Below are 18,481 nucleotides of genomic sequence, written 5' to 3' on the forward strand. Positions count from 1 at the left end.
ATTCTGTAGCTCCAGTACAGCAAATTGGCTTTTATTTTGAAATTTCTGACTTAATCCCCTACAATAAAAGTCTGCTGCAGGGAGAGGGAGGAGGGGGGGCTTCTTTTGTCTTTATGGAGTGCTTGTACTTGAGTTTATTTGGACTTCAATAAAACCTATTTTTCTACAGAAAGCATGGTTTATTTCTGCACTTAACTTTCCCTCAAAGAACTACAGAAGTCCTCACGAACTACAGTTTGATTACATCTTCAAGGCCTCGTGGGACTGTGATAACAGGTCAAATGAACATATAAGATTAAGACTGCAGAGGTCATGTGACTGGAGACTTTTGCCCACCCTCTCCTTATGAACCTCATCTGATCAAAAACCTCCAACTCCACAGCTGAACACTAAAAAATGACGTTTTGCCGGATTGCGCACCGGCGCTGCGCTGCGCTCCCCTTATCTCCAGGAACAGGACGGAGCGGTTCCCCTCTGCGGACTTTTGCCCTCCGGCTTTGATCGGTGAAGATAAACTAAACGGCTCTGCAGCAGCTCGAGCATGTTTTCGCCAAAGTCGCCTAAAAGTCTGTCCAAGTATGTCTCCAAGTCGTCGCCCGGCGCCGGGGAGCAGATTTGCATGGTTGAATGTGGCTGTAAGCCGGACTGCACCTGTAGTGTCCACTCCGCCGGCGGCAGCGGGACACACTGCGGGACCGAGCTCAAGGTAGGCCTCCAGAGAGCTGCGGTCCGTCCGCAGCTGGTGTCAACCGTCTGACGAGCTGTTAAGTCAAAGTTTTATTTTGAGATCCATCTGGTTTCATTCACTTAATGCTGGCTCATCAGATCTTAACAGCAGCTTCATGGAGGTCTTCCCCACTGATGAGCCACAGTGAATACATGCAGAAGGTCTCAAGTATTTCCATTTCATGCTACTTTATACTTCTATTCTACTACAATTCAGAAGGAAATGTAGTTTTTAGCTTTAGCTCCAAGTTACTTTGAAGATTAAGATCATCAGTTATATCAATATGATGAATTATTGTAGATTAAACTGCAAAAAAGTATAAAAAGTAGTTCAATATTGCTCCACCTCGAACAACTACAACAGTAAAATGCTACTTAATGCAATAATGTGCTGTAATATATCCTATAACAGTAAAACACTCTTACTTTTAATACTTGAAGCACATTTTTCCAGTAGTATTTGTGTACTTAATGCAAGATGTAATGGAGTCTTTTTATATTGCAGTACTGGTACTTTTACTTATGTAAAGGATCTGAATGATTCCTTCACCACTGGTTGATTAATTCATTATTCTTTCTGAGTAATTATTTCTGAAGAAATGTCAAAATTCTCTGGTTTCAGCTCCTCAAATGTGAATATTTCCTGGTTCCCTCACTCTATGATAGTAAACTCAATATCTTTGATATTTATCGGACAAAACAAGACATCTGAAGACGTCACCTCGAGATGGACAATTTGTAAAAATACAAATTGCCATATAATACACATTACAGATCATTTAATAATAAGCATTTTACTGTAGCTGGTCGAGGTGGAGCTAGTTTAGTCCAGTGGTTTCCAACATAGGGGTCAGGCCCCTCCGAAAGGTCATGATAAATCTGAGGGATCGTGAGATGATTAATGGGAAAACACTGGAAAATATACAGTATTTCTGCTACACCAAACTATGTGCATTTTTTTAGACTTTTCTCTACATTGTGTGAAAAGTTTTACCTCTTCAGGCCTTTTAAATTCTTAAAAGTCAAAGGGAAAATCACTCTTGGTTGAGCTGGCTACAGCTCATAGATGTGTTTATGCAACCTGTTGGGAGCAGTCGCAGGTAGATACTGCTTAACTTTAAGGGGTTAGAAGCCGGAAAAGTTGCAGTTTTATTGAATGATATTCTGTGCAATAGGTCAGATATTCCACGTCTACCCAATATGTGTCAGATCATTTGATTTCTGTTGCATTAGACAAACGTTTTATTGTCAGGAAGTGAATGAATATGCTCATGTATCACCTGTGGCATCCAGCTCATGTTGCTCTGGAGATTGAATGCACTTATTGTATGTTCTTTGGACAAAAGCCAAATGAATGGAATGTAATCATGCAAGTCATTGCATCTAGAGCATCTAGACACTGACTGCTGCCACAGTTACATTAACAGCTTGAATCATGCATTCAATATTTCTATATAGCTTTAGTTTTAAAAGTCACTTTTAACTAATGCTGCTGCATTCAATGTGATATGATATTGGTAATAATATCTTATTATACAATATGCATTAATATTGGAAATTAAGATGTTGCCACTGATTGTATAATTCTAAAAATGGTTTATTTACTCATTCATAAGCATGAAGCCAATCAATGATGCTGATCGCACTGTTAACGGGTAGATTATTACAGTGGATGGATTTGATTGGTGCATACCTGTTTTTTCATCCTCAATGATAACATCACACATGAGAGAAAATATTCATATGCAACTCCCAAAAGAAAAGCTAAGTCAGTTGGGTGTGACGGCAGGTGCTCATGATGCAGGTAGGCAACATATCACTGTCATTAACTGTAAATTAAGTAATATTAATGATACAAAATACTATAATAATAACAAGCTGAAGTGATGTAGGGAACATTAATTAATAAAAGTACAACAGGCTATTTAATTTGGTGATGTTTTCTTGATTAGTTACATATTTTGAGACAAAATAATATGATTTAATCCCATTTTTAGATTAGATTAGATTAGATTCAACTTTATGTCACTCAGTAAGTATCAGAACAACAGAATGCAGTTTAACATCCAACTAAATGGTGAAAACAGTAGCAAACGTGTATGTAAAGATATATATATGTAAGATATATATAACTACCCTTATATACAGTTTAAACAGTAAGCAGTAATGTAAAATGTACGGTGTAAACAAACCATAAAATACAGTTTACAGTGTGAAGATGTAGGTACGCTGTGATGTCATAAAAACTGCTGCAGAGGCTCAGAGGATGGTCTAAAAGTTTGATGTTTCTGGGAAATGTTTGTCTTTGTGATTTGTTGCCCTTTGAACAGTTGAACAGAACTCACAACCCCAGGAAGTCAACATTTCAGTGTTTGCCTCGCTCACTGTAACACAACGAGGGGACAGCTATCTGTGTGCAGTCTCGTGTTTTAAGATTTCAAGGTGATCTGGAGCTAAACTTAACTGATAGTCAAGCCCCATCAAAGTAAAAGCCTCCAGATAGCAAGAAGGCTGGTTGTTAGCAGTAGCAGGACCTTACCATCGGGCCCTCATTAGCCAGGGACTGTGGGTTCAAGTCCCATCTGGGGTGATTTCCAGCCTAATGGTGCAGGGAAATTCACGTTTAACAAAATAAAAGCTTTCCAAAATGCCTAGAGGCTTTTGCTATAGATAACCTGTCCCCAAGCAGGGGGCAAAAGAGTGTTGACAAATGCACTTCAGTTTGTATAAATAATATATAAGGCAATATTACATGCAAATGGCTTTCCTGTTCAGCTCTTCTCCCTTCAGTTCTGTAAAGTGCCAGTGACTGTTGATTTTAAGCAGAGTCACGTTGGGAGGCTTATGTGAAGGGCAAGTCATGTGGTTTTTAGGCCCCAAACCGGCAATGCTGGCCTTTTCTCTGTTGGGGTCAAAGGAAGACCCCCCATTTTAGATGACAACCTATCAGGGGAGTGAAAGCGCTTAGTGGTATTTTAACCATTTAAATTAAATGTACCAATATATTACACCTGATCCAAACACCTCCTTTTTCAGTTTAACTACAGGGACAGGATGTAGCAGCCTGGCTTAGATTAGTGTGTGAGATCAGAGAGCAGTTTGGTGAACTTCTGGTTTAGGTTTTGCAGGTTAGGAATGTGATAAGCAGAAACCAGATCTGATCTGTAGGGACCAGTCCACCCAGAACGCATGAAAAGTGGCTCTGCAATGTTGATTCACAGGAGATTAACACTCCTGGTGTGGGAAACGTTTGATTTACCCACGAAGCTGAACTCTTTTCTGTCATAACGTCTTAATAGCAGAGACTCATAGAGGTGTTCTTAATGTGTCTTAAGTTAAGAGTTATTGAAACTCAGCTGTAGCTGCAGGATTTTAGGAAATACTGAGGTCATACATTCCTGTTTGAGGCTGTTATAGGAAAGATTTTATCTTATTTATGTGTTTATTTTTGCCTGGTTTGGTTGGAAGGCTACTGGGACTTCCGGTTATACTATGTGATAATTTCCAGACATAAAAACTCTTAAAATAAAAACATCTTAAAAAGTATCTTATTCTTGTGTAAAGGTTGTCAAAGTGCAAGCGTGTGTTCAGGCTAACATATATGATACCATGTTCATTTTTGGGATCCGAGGCCTAAATTTCAAAATAAAGGTTGATGCCGTCAGTGATTATGAGTGGTGGTTGGCTTGAGGAAACCATCCAGCATGTTCCACTTCTAGTTCTTGCACTCAGGAAATGAAAAGAGCAAAAGACAACAGGGTAGGCTTGCTGGAAAAGGAAGCAGGAAATTAAAAGTGTGTTTGAGCTCAGGGCCAAGATACCAATAACTTACAACAACATGATATGATAAAATATCTCTTGTGCAACTACAACAACTGCTAATTTTCATACAGCCCCTAAGTTTACGCAAGGGAAATGTGCTGAATGTCTTTTATCTTTCCAGAAAAATGTCCCCGACATTGAGAAACAAGGCATTGACAACTTGGCCTACGAGTATGGGAGTCAGAGTGAGCTCTACCCTCCACCCAAAACTACCTCCAGAGCAACGTTTAAACTCCTGGGGCTCCCCCCTGAGCTCCAGGCCCAAGCCCTCGAGAGCACAATCTCTGGCCTGAATGGAGTACTCGCCGTCAGCTTGTCCTTACCCAGCAGCTTGGCCAAGGTGGACTATGATACCTCAGTCATCACAACCAAAGAGATCGCCCTGGAGCTCCAGAACATGGGATTTAATGCAGAGTCAATGGTGCAGATCAGGGTGGATGGCATGCACTGCCATTCATGTGTGCAGTCCATTGAGGAACAGATTGGTCCTCTACCTGGGGTTTCACATATTCAGGTCTCCCTTCAAGGCGGTGCGGCGCTGATTATATATCGGCCTCTTCTAGTTACACAACAGGAGCTGAGAAACAAGATCGAGGACATGGGTTTTGGTGCCTCTTTATTAGCCGATGATCCATCTGGACAAGATATAAGCTACTGGCAGAGGGATGTGTTGAATTCGTCAATCCAGACTGTAACCGTTTGGATCGTAGGGATGACTTGCAACTCTTGCGTGCAGTCCATAGAAGGCAGGATCTCTCAGACGGCAGGAGTGCGGTCCATAGCGGTGTCACTGAAGGAGGAAAAGGGAACAATAACCTTTGACCCCAGTCTGACGGAGCCAGAGCAGCTCAGGGCAGCTATCGAAGACATGGGCTTTGACGCATCACTTGAAGGTTGGTGTTGGTGAATTTGAGGCTGTAAGTCAAACAGAATATGGCAACTGTCAAGATGAAACACCCGAAAAAATCATTGTAGAGTGAGTGCAGAGGTTTTATTTTGAAATGGGAGAACCAGTAGCTTACTTATGATATTGACAAGAGAGATAAAAGGGGAAGAAACACGACAAAGGGCGGGCATTCTCAGATCAGGGCTACGACGAATGATTATTTAAACATCGATTAATCTGCAGACTATTTTCTTAATTAATGGATTAATCGTTTAGTATATAAGTGTCAGAAAGTACTGAAAAAGCCAGTATCCTCAAATGTCTTGTTTACATATTTCAGAGGCTAGAAATGGTCATTTTTTTAATTTTTTGCCTTAAAAATTACTTAAACCGGACCAGAGTCCCCCTGTTGAATATGTTGGGGTTAGCGACCACAACACAATAGCTGGAGTGGAAAGGCAAAAACATTTCTGCAGGAAATGGAGTTTACTTGACAAGAACCAGACACAAGTACAGACACAAGTGTGCGTGAGAGAAGATAATTGCAGCTTACAACAAAGAGGACATAAAGAGTAAAGAAAATACAAGTCAACTCAGATTGTTATTGAATTTGTGACTGTAACAGGACAAAAAATACCTGAGCTCTTCAGCTCGTTTATCTTTCCCAGAAGAGGAGTTGTCTTTGGAACACAAGCGGCATTGAACTGGTTTTTCAGCTCGTCCAGCTCGAGGTAGAAAAGCACCCATTGTTTGATGCCCTCGAACGGCTTATGCTGCTGTCATGCAACCATGAATTATTGTACATGATATGTTAAGATGCATGCAGCATAAGAATCTGTTCATTACAGATTTTATTTTAGCATTTATGTACAGCATCTGTACAAAGAAAGCTCGCTGTGAGCAAAAAGACTTAAATTCTGTCATGTATAACCTGCCTGGGCGCTCTGAGCCAACAGGACGCCTCATATTCACCTCACCTCTGTTTCCCACCAGTTACCGCGGCAACCAGGCAAGTATGCTCTCCAGCGCGACGTGGAGGGCTCTCACGCTGGCCGGGGCTTTCTTGTTGCATTTAATGACAGAAACAGCTTGCCAAGACGTAGAATTAACTCGGGCAGATTATGAGCAGATTTTCTTTCTTGTACCTTTTTCAATTTCAGATGTCAAGGTCGGGTTTTTGTCTCAGATTTACAGCAGGGAGAATGTGCAGCTTTTTATGCCACTCCTGGTACTTACGTTTAATTCATACCTAATAGAAGTTAGCATAGAAGTTATATATTATATCTTGGTTGGTTTCTATTGCTTTAGGAATATAAATGGAAACTCTTAGGATTCATTCCAGCCTGGACTGGGAATGTGAGTGAGCATCAACGTTAACTTAATGTAAAAACTATGTCTATGTGTCACAAAAAACAAAAAATATTGATCATTAAAACATACATTAAGGGTACATTAAATTCTTAGCTTTTAGCTTAGCACAGCTATGCTAGCAGCTTTATGAGCTAGCAGCTCCGTGAGGCTGTACTTAGCTGTTAGCTTAGTTCTTTTAGCCAAATGCGAACATCAATATGTTAACATGCTCACAATGACAATGCTGGCGGGTAAGGTTTACCATGTTCACCATTTTAGTTTAGTGAGCAGGGTAACATTTGCTAATAAGGCGCGATGCTATCATGGCTGACGTGAACATGTTCTTCTCTACAGCACCTACATCTGCGAAGAACATCCAGAGTCATGAAAGGTCCAGGCCTGTTAGCTCTGGACCCTCTGACCTTTCTGGCTTGCAATCACACAATAAGGCGGGTGTCAGCAATGGCACTGGATCACAGGCCACCTCTGCAAGCGAGATTAAAGTACAAAAATGCTTCATTTGCGTAATGGGAATGACCTGTGCCTCCTGTGTGGCCAACATTGAGAGGAACCTGCTCAAACACAAGGGTAAGCAAGCTTAAATCTTGTTATACAGTGTTTGTTTTAGTTAACGTGTAATAGTGTTTTACGATTGCTTTGACGTCTAGGAATCATCTCGGTGTTGGTATCTCTAATGGCTGGAAAGGCTGAGGTGAGATATGATGCAGAAGTCATGAACGCTGCTGCTGTAACTCACCTTATAGAAGACTTAGGCTTCGGTGCCAAACTGATAGAGGACAATGCAGTAACACATGGGAAACTGGACCTCACTGTAAGTTTACATTCTCTGTAATGCACGTCATCTTCCCGAAATACCCCGAATAAGTCATATATTTCCACCAATTTTCACGTAGATAACAGGCATGACATGTGCATCGTGTGTCCACAACATTGAGTCCAAGCTCACCACAACCAAAGGGATCATCAGGGCCTCAGTTGCCCTGGCAACCAAAAAGGCACAGATCCAGTTTGACCCAGACGTGCTCGGAGCTCGAGATGTTATCAAGATCATTCAGGTAATGATCGCTTCCTATTTTAAACCTCCGCCCCTGAAAGCCTTTGACGTGACAGCATATCCTGGTTTCGTGTCTCCTTCTAGAGCCTTGGTTTCGAGGCCAGTCTGGTGAAGGCGGGCTTCAAAAACAACCTCGATCACAAGGAAGAAATTCAACAGCAAGTATCTAGTTTAAAAATAACCTCGGCATCACATATCTGATCTTTACAAGAACCATAATATGAAACACCCCAGATGGGACTCGAACCCACAATCCCTGGCTTAGGAGGCCAGTGCCTTGTCCATTAGGCCACTGGGGCTTCAAAAGGGTTCATCTTCCATGCCGAAAATTGTGTTTCTGCAATCTCTATGTCCACACCATAAATGTATTGTCGGCATGTTGTTTTAGGTAGTACAATGGCCTCCTCCCCTCGCTGTAGAAAGGGATTGTTGTTGTTCCCCATCGAGCAATAGTGGTTCCATGAAAATTAAACTAACAAAAGTAGCAGTGTGGACCCATTCATGTCTGGGTCAAAGGCCCAGCATACTTCCACCATGTCTACTCCAATATAAATCACCCCAGATGGGACTCGAACCCACAATCCCTGGCTTAGGAGGCCAGTGCCTTATCCATTAGGCCACTGGGGCTACAAAAGAGGTCATTTAACATGCTGGACATTTTGTTTCTGCTATCTGTATGTCCACACCATAAATGTATTGTTGGCATGTTGTTTTAGGTAGTACAATGGCCTCCTCCCCTCGGTGTAGAAAGGGATTGTTGTTGTTCCCCATCGAGCAATAGTGGTTCCATGAAGATTAAACTGATAAAAGTAGCATCTTGGACCCATTCATGTCCGCGTCAGATGCCCAGCATACTTCCACCATATCTACTCCAATATAAATCACCCCAGATGGGACTTGAACCCACAATCCCTGGCTTAGGAGGCCAGTGCCTTGTCCATTAGGCCACTGGGGCTTCAAAAGGGCTCATCTTCCATGCCGAAAATTGTGTTTCTGCAATCTCTATGTCCACACCATAAATATATTGTCGGCATGTTGTTTTAGGTAGTACAATGGCCTCCTCCCCTCGCTGTAGAAAGGGATTGTTGTTGTTCCCCATCGAGCAATAGTGGTTCCATGAAGATTAAACTGATAAAAGTAGCATCGTGGACCCATTCATGTCCGGGTCAGATGCCCAGCATGCTTCCACCATATCTACTCCAATATAAATCACCCCAGATGGGACTTGAACCCACAATCCCTGGCTTAGGAAGCCAGTGCCTTATCCATTAGGCCACTGGGGCTTCAAAAGGGTTCATCTACCATGCCGAAAATTGTGTTTCTGCAATCTCTATGTCCACACCATAAATGTATTGTTGGCATGTTGTTTTAGGTAGTACAATGGCCTCCTCCCCTCGCTGTAGAAAGGGATTGTTGTTGTTTGCCATCGCGCAATAGTGGTTCCATGAAAATTAAACTAACAGAAGTAGCAGTGTGGACCCATTCATGTCTGGGTCAAAGGCCCAGCATACTTCCACCATATCTACTCCAATATAAATCACCCCAGATGGGACTCGAACCCACAATCCCTGGCTTAGGAGGCCAGTGCCTTGTCCATTAGGCCACTGGGGCTACAAAAGGGTTCATCTACCATGCCGAAAATTGTGTTTCTGCAATCTCTATGTCCACACCATAAATGTATTGTTGGCATGTTGTTTTAGGTAGTACAATGGCCTCCTCCCCTCGCTGTAGAAAGGGATTGTTGTTGTTCCCCATCGAGCAATAGTGGTTCCATGAAGATTAAACTGATAAAAGCAGCATCGTGGACCCATTCATGTCCGGGTCAGACGCCCAGCATGCTTCCACCATGTCTACTCCAATATAAATCACCCCAGATGGGACTTGAACCCACAATCCCTGGCTTAGGAGGCCAGTGCCTTATCCATTAGGCCACTGGGGCTACAAAAGAGGCCATTTAACATGCTGGACATTTTGTTTCTGCTATCTGTATGTCCACACCATAAATGTATTGTCGGCATGTTGTTTTAGGTAGTACAATGGCCTCCTCCCCTCGCTGTAGAAAGGGATTGTTGTTGTTCGCCATCGCGCAATAGTGGTTCCATGAAAATTAAACTAACAGAAGTAGCAGTGTGGACCCATTCATGTCTGGGTCAAAGGCCCAGCATACTTCCACCATATCTACTCCAATATAAATCACCCCAGATGGGACTCGAACCCACAATCCCTGGCTTAGGAGGCCAGTGCCTTATCCATTAGGCCACTGGGGCTACAAAAGGGTTCATCTACCATGCCAAAAATTGTGTTTCTGCAATTTCTATACAAAAGAAGTAATTTAACATGCCGGACATTTTGTTTCTGCTATCTGTATGTCCACACCATAAATGTACTGTCAGCATGTTGTTTTGAAATGGAAGCTGTAATAATTTGACACATTTCTGGTACCTCTCCAGGTGGAAGAACTCCTTTCTGCTCAGCCTTGTTTTCGGCCTGCCTGTCATGGGCCTCATGATCTACATGATGGTGATGGACAGTCAGCACCAGGAACATGGAGGCTCCATGCCCGAGGAGCAGAACCTGCTGCCCGGCCTCTCCCTCCTCAACCTGGCCTTCTTCCTGCTCTGTACACCTGTGCAGGTAAAGGAACATGTCTGGTACCTTGGACCTTGGTGGCACAGCCAATACTGTTTAGGTACTTTTTTCTGTTTTTCTTCCCTTCAGATCTTTGGAGGCCGATACTTCTACATCCAGGCGTATCGCTCGTTAAAACACCGCACAGCCAACATGGACGTGCTAATTGTGCTAGCCACCTCTATTGCCTACATCTACTCCTGTGTGATCCTCATTGTAGCCATGGCCGAGCGAGCCAGCCAGAGCCCCATCACCTTTTTTGACACGCCACCTATGCTGTTTGTGTTCATCGCTCTGGGTCGATGGCTGGAGCACATCGCAAAGGTAAAAAGACTTTTTGTTGACTGAGTCCTCACATTTTCACACAGATCATGTTTTAAATGTGTTTGTTGTTTCTACATTTTTAGAGTAAAACCTCAGAAGCTTTGGCCAAATTAATGTCGCTTCAGGCCACTGATGCTACCATAGTCACTTTAGGACCGGACCACTCCATCATCAGGTAAGTCACACCTGAAGATACAAGAATCTTCAGGATCAAAAATGTCAAACTAGCAGCTGAAACTTTGTGTGCTTCAGTGAGGAGCAGGTGGTGGTGGAGCTGGTCCAGCGGGGTGATATCGTGAAGGTCGCCCCGGGAGGAAAGTTCCCAGTTGATGGGAAAGTGATTGAGGGAAGCTCCATGGCAGATGAGTCCTTGATCACAGGTAGGAAGATGTGACAACTGCAGTGAATGCACACACCCCAGACACATTTTTTTTTTTTTAAATCTTTGTTGGTCTGTGTTTCCCTGTCAGGTGAGCCGATGCCTGTCAGTAAGAAGGTGGGCAGTTTGGTGATTGCCGGCTCCATCAACGCTCACGGGGCTCTTCTGGTGGAGGCCACTCACGTCGGTGCAGACACAACTCTGTCTCAAATAGTTAAACTGGTGGAAGAGGCCCAAACCTCGAAGGTAGGAGGCAGTTTGAGCTTTACTTTCAGATTTTCACAAATTCAAAACATATATCCAGCAGTCAAACCTGAAGGTTTCTTATTTCCTTTCACGCTGCTTTGCTTTGTATTATGAACAGAAACACTAGAAACACAGAAACAGAAAGCATAAAGAGCAAACATGCAATGAATGTAATAATAGAAATATTCACACTGTCAGACAGTTTGTTTCCATAAATATACCCTCCTCTGCGCTCTCTCAGGCTCCCATCCAGCAGTTTGCAGACAAGATCAGTGGATACTTTGTGCCCTTCATAGTGATTGTTTCTCTGCTCACGCTGGTGGCCTGGCTGGCAATCGGGTTTGTCAACTTTGACATTGTGAAGGAGAACTTCCCGGTAGGTGCGCACACAAATGTTTCATAAAGATTCAAAAGATAAGTTTTACTATCGCTGTAATAATCCTTCCTCCTCCGCACAGGGTTACAACCAGAACATCTCCAAGGCGGAAGTTATCGTCCGCTTTGCCTTCCAGGCGTCCATCACAGTTCTGTCCATCGCCTGCCCCTGCTCTCTGGGGCTGGCAACCCCGACAGCTGTCATGGTGGGCACAGGGGTTGGAGCTCAGAATGGGATCCTCATTAAAGGAGGCGAGCCGCTGGAGATGGCCCACAAGGTAATGCATTTACTTACAATACTTGTATTTTATTAGATTTTAGATTTATCTCTGCTGCTCATACTATATGCACTTTAGCTACACGTGACTTGCTAATTTGGCCATTTCTGTTATTAGTGGTCTGGCAACCTGCTCTTTTCCAAACATGACTCGTCATCTATGTCTATTCTAATTAACTAGAGACACCGTGTGGCATGAGACGCAATTACCTGTAACTCCTGTAGAAATGTTATATGATCGCTTCTATTCATATCTTTGTTTTTTTTGTATTTTTTTTAACAATATAGCACCTCTAAAAATACAGACATTTTCTGTACACATTTAGGAAGACACATATTGGTTTTGGTGACCTTTAGCCCCATTTCTGACCTCTTCCTGTGTTGTGTTACTGCCTTAATCTGACGGTTATTTCTTTTTTCTGTAATCCAGCAGCAGGTTGCAGGTCTTCAAAGGTATTTTCATGATCTCACAGATGTCTACAGTCCAAAATGTTTGCCTGGAGGCGAAATAAACTTTTAAATCCAACATGTCTGCAGACTATGCTGGACTTCACATACTTTGGACATTGGATTTAAACGCTTGTTTTGCTCCAGACAAATCTTTCATCATTCTGGGTGTGTGAGATCACAAAAATACCTATAAAGATAAAAACTGATGACAGATGACAGGTAAATAAGTAATCAAAAGAAAACATTAAAAAGAGGAAGGAGTCATGACTGTTTTTATGTTTCACTTCTCCCTCAGATCAGTGTGGTGATGTTTGATAAGACCGGTACGATTACAAACGGCGTGCCGCGGGTCACTCGTGTGTTGGTGTTGTGGGAAATGGCCCGCATGCCCCTGAGGAAGATCCTGGCGGTGGTCGGCACAGCGGAGGCCAGCAGCGAGCACCCACTGGGCATGGCGGTCGCCAAACACTGCAAAGAGGTGACACACATTCGTTCAAAAGTCTAAAAGTCTGTAGGTTTATGCTCTGTAGAGCTTTAAATAAAACAATCCCGGTTCTATCGTCTGTGTGCACGTAACAGGAGTTGGGCTCTGGCGTGCTTGGCTACTGCCAGGACTTCCAGGCGGTGCCCGGTTGTGGGATCAGCTGCCGGGTTTCTAATGTGGAACATCTGCTGCAGCCGCAGAGCGAAGAGCGCTTCCTGCTGCCGGGAGCCACCACCGACGAGAGTAGCCTGCTATCTGCTGCCGAGGCCTCGTCTGCAGGTAATATCAGGCGTCTTACATGGCCAGTTAATACAGCAAGGACAGGCCGGTTAGCTCAGCTGGTTAGAGCGTGGTGCTAATAACGCCAAGGTCATGGGTTCGATCCCCATAGTGGCCACTTTCTATTTGAGGTTGTGCTGGGTCACTACCTTCTGTCTCAAAAAGGATCTGCAACACATGGTTTACAAAGGTCTTATGGAAAGAAACCCTAAGATGAAAGCAGTAACAATCCTGCTAAATGAGCTGTCTTACACAAAAACCCTGTCTGTCTTCTCCTTCTCTAACATTATTTTAAGTATTTTTCACTTCTATTTCCATTGAAAGTGAGTCTTCTCACAGACATTCAGTTTGATTTCTACAATATTTCTTTGCTTTCAGGTGAGCCTTTGTCTTACTCTGTCCTGATTGGCAATAGAGAATGGATGAGGAGGAACGGCCATCACATAGAAGCAGACATCGAGGCCGCCATGTCCAGCCATGAGACCAAAGGGCAGACTGCAATCCTGGTAGCTATAGATGGTGAGGATGAAACCTGCCAACATTAAAACAACACTCACACGTTTCAGCATTTGCACCTCATCGTATGTTGTGTGTGTTTTCTCTGTAGGTGTGCTGTGTGCCATGTTAGCCATTGCAGACACAGTGAAGGCAGAGTCGGCGTTAGCGGTGCACACGCTCAACAGCAGGGGCATCGAGGTGGCCATGATAACAGGAGATAACAGACGCACAGCTAAAGCCATAGCTGCACAGGTAAAACACACATTTAGAAAGGCGTTTTACATGAATATATAATATAAAATTAAATGTTTCTGTTTGATCACAGGTGGGGATCAGAAAGGTGTTTGCAGAGGTGCTGCCTTCACACAAGGTGGCAAAAGTGCAAGAGCTGCAGGAGAAAGGTCTGCGAGTGGCCATGGTGGGAGACGGCGTCAACGACTCGCCCGCCCTCGCTCGGGCCGACGTCGGCATCGCCATCGGCACGGGCACAGATGTGGCGATCGAGGCGGCCGACATCGTCCTGATCCGAGTAGGTGACGCACAGTGACTGACAGTCTGTGTGTGACATCTTTAAACTGTCTGACTCGAAGGTCTTTACACTCTGCAGAACAACCTGCTGGATGTGGTGGCCAGCATCGAGCTGTCGAAGAAGACAGTGAGCAGGATAAGGATCAACTTTGTCTTCGCCCTCATCTACAACCTTCTGGGGATACCTGTCGCTGCAGGTGAGGACTGATTGTACACCAAACTACATGAAAATGTGTTTGTATTTTAACAGAATCCCCACTATTTGCTGAGGAAGAATCCGGTTTACAATCACCAATACAGCAGAACATGTTTTTATTAATAAGGTGATAAAACTGGGATGTACTTTCCAATATACCAAACATTTGGAGGAAACCTAACAGTCAGGAAATGCTGAAGCCAATGTCAGCATCAGCCGTAAAACATGGGATATGTGTCTAAATGTAGGTGGAGCAACAAAAGAAGCTAGTCATTTTGAAACCTCAAGAGTTACTGAGAATGAGAGGAAATCATTTGGAAGCAAAGACAGCTGTTTGTTTATACTGGCACCCTGTGGACGACAGTGAAAGGGCAACATTGCATCTGTAATATGAATTAAAGTTGCACCAGACTCCATTTGAAAATCATAAGATCAAAGTTAAGCTTTGCCAAATAACTCGACTATCAGCCCTAAGTTAAATATATAATAACTAATACTAAAAGTAATTAAACCCGAGTGTTTATCTGCCATATAGTGAACATTAAAAGCAGTCCTCTCTGTTGGTTGCAGGTGTGTTCATGCCTGTTGGCCTTGTGCTTCAGCCCTGGATGGGCTCTGCTGCGATGGCGGCCTCGTCTGTGTCAGTGGTTCTGTCTTCTTTGCTGCTGAGGACGTGAGTCCATGTTCATTTCCGTCTAGGACTTTTGCTGTTGCCCTTCTTCATTATTTTTCATCATGTTATATCTCAGAGGTGAATATAATAACCATGTGTTTCCTCCAGGTACAAGAAGACCTCGTTGGAGCTGTATGAGGTTCGGGCGAGGGGCCAAATGAGGAGCCTTCACTCGTCGCAGATCAGCACACATCTGGGTCTGGACGGCCAGCGGCGCAGCCCTGCTCCCCCCACCGGAGCTCGGGAACAGCTGAGCCAGAGCAGCGCGGTCCCACCCGCCCTCTCCAGCCAGGGACCGTCCATTAATTCTGCCCAGGAGCAGCAGGACCGCTGCTCCCTCCTGGACCACCAGACTGCAGAGGATCTTAACGTGTAGTGAAGGGAAAAGGGAAGAAGGACTGAGACAGTGAAGCTCTTTGTGTAATATTTCTGTGCATGTATGTAAATAGACAAGTGTAAAAGTGCTCTTATTTTGACGTGACACATTCACCTTTAGCTTATGAACCCTAAACCACCAAAAATCCAGCTGCTAACGCTCAAAAAGTGAAGGTGTTACTTTAGCATTTTTTATTTGTATTTCCACACCAGGTGACAGGAGCCACATGAATTAAACAGGTTTGCTTGTGTGTCCCACAAAACAAGTCACTTGTACAAATGCACTTTTACAAAATACATAACTCTACATGTTGTCTGCCTGGATAAGAAGTGTCGCGTGCGTGTTGGTTTGAGAGGTTATAAATAATGCATGAGCTGATAGAGAAAAATTATCATTTTCTGGAACGTGTGTTTGCGTTTGTGCCTCGATTCTCCTAAAAATTCCACCTGTTTCATCTGATGTTGTGCTTTGATTGGAAGTGTGCACATTCTGGCTGCAGAACTGTCACTCAAGCTAAGATGAAAGTATTTTTCCAAGTGGCTGTATTTTAAATTCAAAGCTTCACACGTGTAAAGTGCTTGTGTTATATATAGAATTGAAGAAGAAGAAGAAGTGCAGACTTTCAAGAGTATTTTGAGCTGTGCTGAGGATAATTAATCGAGTAGATTAATCAAATGATTAATCCATAGACTCTATAGTTAACCAGGAAGAATGAATCATAAGCGAAAATATATATATATATATATATGGGCTTCAGGGATATAAATATGACTGTTAGCATAATGTGTGACATGTGAAAGCAGGAGAAGCTCAGGCTGACTGGTAATTCATCTTATTAATTACACCTGTGCTTTTCCTGGCCAGCAGAGCCAAAAGGTCGACTAATTATTTCCCCCTAACACTGACTTTAGACAATCGAAACATGGCTGTTCACACACACTTCATATTCAGGTAAGTGACACTGCTGTTTCCTTTGATATTTAATTCATCTTTTTGTGTTATTTTGAAGTGCAAAGTCAAAGGACCTGGACTCTCTGTTGACTTTGAAAACTCCAGGTGTGAATGGGTGTTAAGCCGCCATGGAAGCCGTGTCAGTACAGCATTGTAAGTGGCAGATTAAGGATCACAAGTTTTTGGTTTTTGTTGGTTGGCTTTCAGTATTATCTTTTATCGCTGTACATTTAAACTTAATCTCAGCAGGGTGTCAGAATGCATTTTACAACATTGTTATGTGCACACAGCACTGTGGGGAGTCCTTGCACAGCTATGCATCCGCAATCATGCATCTTCAGGCCTGCAGACACAGTCCGATGGTCTCAGAACGATGCAGACATTCAAAAATGCCCGATGAGACGATGAGAAGGTGTTAGCTTATTTATTTATTTAGTTTTGAGCATATTTTGGAGAGGGAAAAGAACACAGAATTGTCAAAACTCTGTGGTCCGTGCCCTTGACTTTGACACGCCTCAGAAGGTTTTTTCAGCATGAGCATGCAAATCCTATGACAACTAGACAAGTGGAAGAGGATCAAGTGGAGTTTCCATCTGAGCTGTTAAAATGTCCAATTACAGCTCTGTAGGTAAGAGTACATTTCTGTGGGACACATAAAATACCTCTTTAAGACTTGCCTTTATTAACTAATTTTCTTGAATTTGATCTCCATGTAGTTTTTATCCTTTTCAGACAGATTCACCTGTCGAGTCAGGACACAATCTGCTGCTCTCCTGCAGAGAAGTGAGGAGTGAAGACAGAGCTGTGATTGTTTCCTTCTACCTAAACTAGAAGCAAATAAGCTCAACTACACCTAAAGTAAAATATTAGCATTGCACGTTACGTTGTCGTAATAGTGCTACCCAGAGGAGGGCAGTATGTTTTCCCAACTTAGAGGTTTGGAAAAGGGTTTGGCAGCTCATTTAAACATTTGCACACATGACACACTGCCGGGAGCTTGGAAACCTCCTGAGTGTGTGAACATTTTTCGGCTATTCTGCCAAGACAATCCTCTGACCCAAGAGCAGTGGAGGAGGAAAAGATTAAGTGTATTTACAACAGCCCCGAGCGGTTAAACATTGCAGTCTGCAAAGGTAAACTTTGCTGTGATATAGATGTTTTTAACTTTTCTTTCACAGATATAAACGAGCTGTTTGGTGTGTGCTCCCCAGTTCAAGGGCTGCAGCAGCTTCTGATAAATGACCTCCCCAGCCACTGGTTATAATGGGTTGCTGAGGGCACTGACTGGTTCAAGCCTTCCTCTGCAGCTGTAACTTCTTTGTGCTGAATATTAATGGACCAGTGCTTCAAAAACCTTGAGAAATAAAAACTTTGTGCATAAGTTTAAACATTTGCAGTAAAATTGGCTAGAAAATGTGTTTCACATGAACAGCTGGTTATAAGTCGGAGTTATTCCATCATTTTACTGTTCAATGCTCTGATGTGTCTCCTGGAGTTTTTACACATTTGTACAGCCACATTTGAAATCTAGCTCTTAACTAAGTATGTTAGTGTCATTTCCACTGTTCCAGTTCACTGTAAATCACCCCAGATGGGACTCAAACCCACAATCCCAGGTTTAGGAGGCCAGTGCCACACCTGTAATTTTAAGCTTTTTTAAGGGGCTAGTGGCTAGATTAATGTCCATTACTCACATAAAGGTGTCATGTTTGGGTGTCCTCATACTTTTGGTATTCCTGCTTTCTCCCTCTTGTCACAGACACACTTTTAAAAACTGGATCTCAGAGGAAGCATCCTGCATCTTTTATCTGCCTCTGCCTCAACTCTTTCTCTCTTGCACACAAACACACTTCAAACGCTTCATATCTTTGAGGATTCATCCTGAACTGAGTGGCCCTCTCTCAGCATGTTCATCCACCAACTCCTGTGCAACACAATGATAGTGACTGATTCTCTCC

The 18,481-nt window shown here is 43.2% G+C and overlaps 1 protein-coding gene and 8 non-coding genes across 9 annotated transcripts; 2 read left to right on the forward strand and 7 right to left on the reverse strand.

The window, feature by feature from the left end:
• Window positions 1–506: 506 nt before the first annotated feature.
• atp7b (ATPase copper transporting beta) lies at window positions 507–15,885 on the forward strand. Its single transcript, XM_070930867.1, has 21 exons — window positions 507–706; window positions 4,670–5,441; window positions 7,139–7,372; window positions 7,453–7,616; window positions 7,699–7,860; window positions 7,944–8,017; window positions 10,310–10,493; window positions 10,578–10,811; window positions 10,895–10,986; window positions 11,064–11,191; window positions 11,282–11,436; window positions 11,678–11,812; window positions 11,895–12,089; window positions 12,834–13,016; window positions 13,118–13,301; window positions 13,680–13,820; window positions 13,909–14,051; window positions 14,125–14,328; window positions 14,407–14,524; window positions 15,094–15,196; window positions 15,305–15,885. The coding sequence occupies exons 1-21, from the start codon at window positions 542–544 to the stop codon at window positions 15,570–15,572; spliced, it is 4,038 nt and encodes a 1,345-aa protein (XP_070786968.1). The 5' UTR covers window positions 507–541; the 3' UTR covers window positions 15,573–15,885.
• On the reverse strand, window positions 8,086–8,158 carry trnar-ccu (transfer RNA arginine (anticodon CCU)). The gene has a single exon. It is a non-coding gene; the product is annotated as a tRNA-Arg (tRNA).
• On the reverse strand, window positions 8,414–8,486 carry trnar-ccu (transfer RNA arginine (anticodon CCU)). Its single transcript has one exon. It is a non-coding gene; the product is annotated as a tRNA-Arg (tRNA).
• Window positions 8,742–8,814, reverse strand: trnar-ccu (transfer RNA arginine (anticodon CCU)). The gene has a single exon. It is a non-coding gene; the product is annotated as a tRNA-Arg (tRNA).
• On the reverse strand, window positions 9,070–9,142 carry trnar-ccu (transfer RNA arginine (anticodon CCU)). The gene has a single exon. It is a non-coding gene; the product is annotated as a tRNA-Arg (tRNA).
• On the reverse strand, window positions 9,398–9,470 carry trnar-ccu (transfer RNA arginine (anticodon CCU)). Its single transcript has one exon. It is a non-coding gene; the product is annotated as a tRNA-Arg (tRNA).
• On the reverse strand, window positions 9,726–9,798 carry trnar-ccu (transfer RNA arginine (anticodon CCU)). The gene has a single exon. It is a non-coding gene; the product is annotated as a tRNA-Arg (tRNA).
• trnar-ccu (transfer RNA arginine (anticodon CCU)) lies at window positions 10,054–10,126 on the reverse strand. The gene has a single exon. It is a non-coding gene; the product is annotated as a tRNA-Arg (tRNA).
• trnai-aau (transfer RNA isoleucine (anticodon AAU)) lies at window positions 13,346–13,419 on the forward strand. The gene has a single exon. It is a non-coding gene; the product is annotated as a tRNA-Ile (tRNA).
• Window positions 15,886–18,481: the final 2,596 nt, after the last annotated feature.

The sequence above is a fragment of the Enoplosus armatus genome, chromosome 24 (genome assembly GCF_043641665.1).
Source record: "Enoplosus armatus isolate fEnoArm2 chromosome 24, fEnoArm2.hap1, whole genome shotgun sequence".
Lineage (NCBI taxonomy): Eukaryota > Metazoa > Chordata > Actinopteri > Centrarchiformes > Enoplosidae > Enoplosus > Enoplosus armatus.

Excerpts from the sequence above, each read along its gene's own strand:
- atp7b (XM_070930867.1), top strand. The coding sequence starts at position 542 with ATGTTTTCGCCAAAGTCGCCTAAAAGTCTGTCCAAGTATGTCTCCAAG. Across the intron at positions 7,861-7,943 it reads ATGTTATCAAGATCATTCAG|AGCCTTGGTTTCGAGGCCAG; the intron begins GTAATGATCGCT and ends GTCTCCTTCTAG. Across the intron at positions 14,052-14,124 it reads CTAAAGCCATAGCTGCACAG|GTGGGGATCAGAAAGGTGTT; the intron begins GTAAAACACACA and ends GTTTGATCACAG.